The following is a 2,500-nucleotide window of genomic DNA, read 5'->3' on the forward strand; positions in this document are numbered from 1 at the left end:
AAACATGTACGCGACTGGGTCTCCATTTAACTCATTTGCATATTGTACGTGTATTGATGAAAAGTCTGCTAAAGACGTGTGTGCGTTTCCATTCACTGTGTGGTGGGAATTAAAAATGGGCTTTTTTTTATCTAGGGAAGAGCTCTGAACACCTATGGGATCAAAATGTAAGGTCGTCAGGGCAACGTTAATGGAAACATGGAGCTAGAAATACAACAAATGTGAATAAACTCTCTCTGAACTTTAATTGTGTTATACCTAGGCGAATGGAGAGTTAATCCACACCATTCTATTGCATGCAAGTATTTCCAGTGAGGATTTCTTATTCGACTGGGCAAAATAGGCATGAAAAAGGTGGATGGAGGCCGAGCTAGTGGGGCAGATTGAGAGACAGATAAATACACAGAGACTGATAGACAGATAGAGTTTTACTCATCTTCCCTCTTAAGAAGAAGCTGGCTTTGCATCCACCTCATTTGCATAGCTTTATCACATTGATGAAAATGTGGCTAAAAGAGACATGAGTGTCTGTGAAGGTTTCAATCCGCTATGATATGCAAATTAAGAGCGGACACTCTCCTAATCAAAGTAGGAGTGGAGAACAGCTGTGGGCTTAAAACTTCAGGTTGTCAGGGCGGAAACATGTAATGAAATCTTAACAAATGTGATTTGTGACTTCACATAAAACCTATGAGAATCAGGAGTTTATCAACCGTCCTCAGGCGAATTAATTTCCTATTTGACTTTCATGTATTTTTTTGTGGAAATTTCAAGCAGTTCCACTGAATATTTTCTGTTTGAAATGTGTGTTTAAAAAGTTTGATAGAAACCCAGTGACAGAAAGACAGACTGCTCACTCACACACACACACACACCCCAAGAAACTCTTCCTTTCCCGTTGTACACACTCTTAAACTAACGGACATTCTTTTCACTGGCCACACTACAGTACTCTGAGATCCCCTCAGGCTCGCAACATCAGGAAACACAGAAATGCTCTCCTCAGCACCGGCCTGCATGAATTATACACACACTGTACATGCCCTGCTACAGCCTGCGCACCACACACACTCTTATACACACACTGTACATGCCCTGCTACAGCCTGCGCATCACACACACTCTTATACACACACTGTACATGAACATATGGAATGTTAATGGCCATGAATATGTGATCTGCAGAAAACAAAAACATCCTTATGGACATATGGAGACCTTTTAGTAGTAATCATAGTGATGTTTGGGTAATGTGTGCGCACACAATGTATGTTTTTATTATATCATCATAAATATCTTTACAGAGATGCTATCTGTAGGACCGTATCATATATTGTCTGCATGTTAAGTAAACTGCAGTAGCCTGCAGTCACCTTGAGATGATTTGAAACTTTCTTTCTGTGCAAAACAGATTGTTTTAATGGTTTGGTTGCCGTGGCAGTAGTGTTAGTGAGGGCTGGGAGCTGGGGGCTGGTTTTGTGCTGAGTGTGTGCTGTCTCAGTCAGCACTGTTCTGATGAGCTCCCAGCGGCGGCGGCATGCTAACGGTGTGGTTCTGGTTCCTGCTGCAGGTGAACGGGGTGGACCTGAGGAGCGCCACTCACGAGCAGGCGGCCGCAGCGCTGAAGAACGCCGGACAGACTGTTACCATCATCGCCCAGTACAGACCCGAAGGTGACACACATAGCATGGACGCTAGCATATGTTAGTGTTATTGGGACGGTGTAGCAGACACATTTGTCAGAAGCAGCTAAGAAAAACATTAGATAAAACAACAGTGAAAATGAAAAAATAACATTTTGGTTGCCATGCAAAAAATACTGAACTCTCTTTCTCTCTCTCTCTCTCTCTCTCTCTCTCTTTCTCTTTCACTCTCTCTCTCTCTCTCTGCATGCGTCCATCTGTATGTGTGATGTTTTTCTGTGCGTGTCCAGAATACAGCCGGTTTGAGGCGAAGATCCATGACCTGCGGGAGCAGCTGATGAACAGCAGCATGGGCTCGGGCACCACCACCCTGAGGAGCAACCCCAAGAGAGGCTTCTACATCAGGTACACACTCGAGCCAGCTCAGCCAGGATAAGATAAGAGCCCCACAGTGGAATACGAGCACAGAAGAGCATCGCGCCTGTTATCTTCAGAGTCTTACACACCCCAGGCACCTTTCAAAAGCTTTAAGCAGATGGCTAATGGTGTTTGGTAGCCTTCAGAACTTTTGGAGAAACCGGATTTTCGCTCGTCAATATGTTTCAAACACCCTCTATCAGAAACTGCACATTCTGGAACAGATGCACTAACACATTTAGCACCTGGTGTGATTTCGTCACAACATGTGCCAAACATGGCATGGTGTATATGAACAAACCACACATGTGTAAAACCCCTGCTGCAGGAGTACAGAATGACATATCCATATGTGGAGAGTATATAAGTAGATATAAGAGTTGGGGGACAGAGTGGGAGTTTAGGGCAACATTAGATGAAGGGGAGTGCAGGAGTGACTG

General features: G+C 44.1%; 1 protein-coding gene across 7 annotated transcripts in view; it reads left to right on the forward strand.

Moving 5' to 3' along the window:
* LOC121710124 (disks large homolog 4) overlaps positions 1 to 2,500 on the forward strand; it is an 82,502-nt gene that overhangs the window by 71,259 nt on the left and 8,743 nt on the right. For all 7 annotated transcript variants that reach the window (XM_042094079.1, XM_042094078.1, XM_042094075.1 and 4 more), the window contains 2 exons: positions 1,571 to 1,673; positions 1,934 to 2,048. In XM_042094079.1, the coding sequence (XP_041950013.1) occupies positions 1,571 to 1,673; positions 1,934 to 2,048 (218 nt within the window). The remainder of the gene's footprint in view (positions 1 to 1,570; positions 1,674 to 1,933; positions 2,049 to 2,500) is intronic.

The sequence above is a fragment of the Alosa sapidissima genome, chromosome 5 (genome assembly GCF_018492685.1).
Source record: "Alosa sapidissima isolate fAloSap1 chromosome 5, fAloSap1.pri, whole genome shotgun sequence".
NCBI classification, from domain to species: Eukaryota; Metazoa; Chordata; class Actinopteri; order Clupeiformes; family Clupeidae; genus Alosa; species Alosa sapidissima.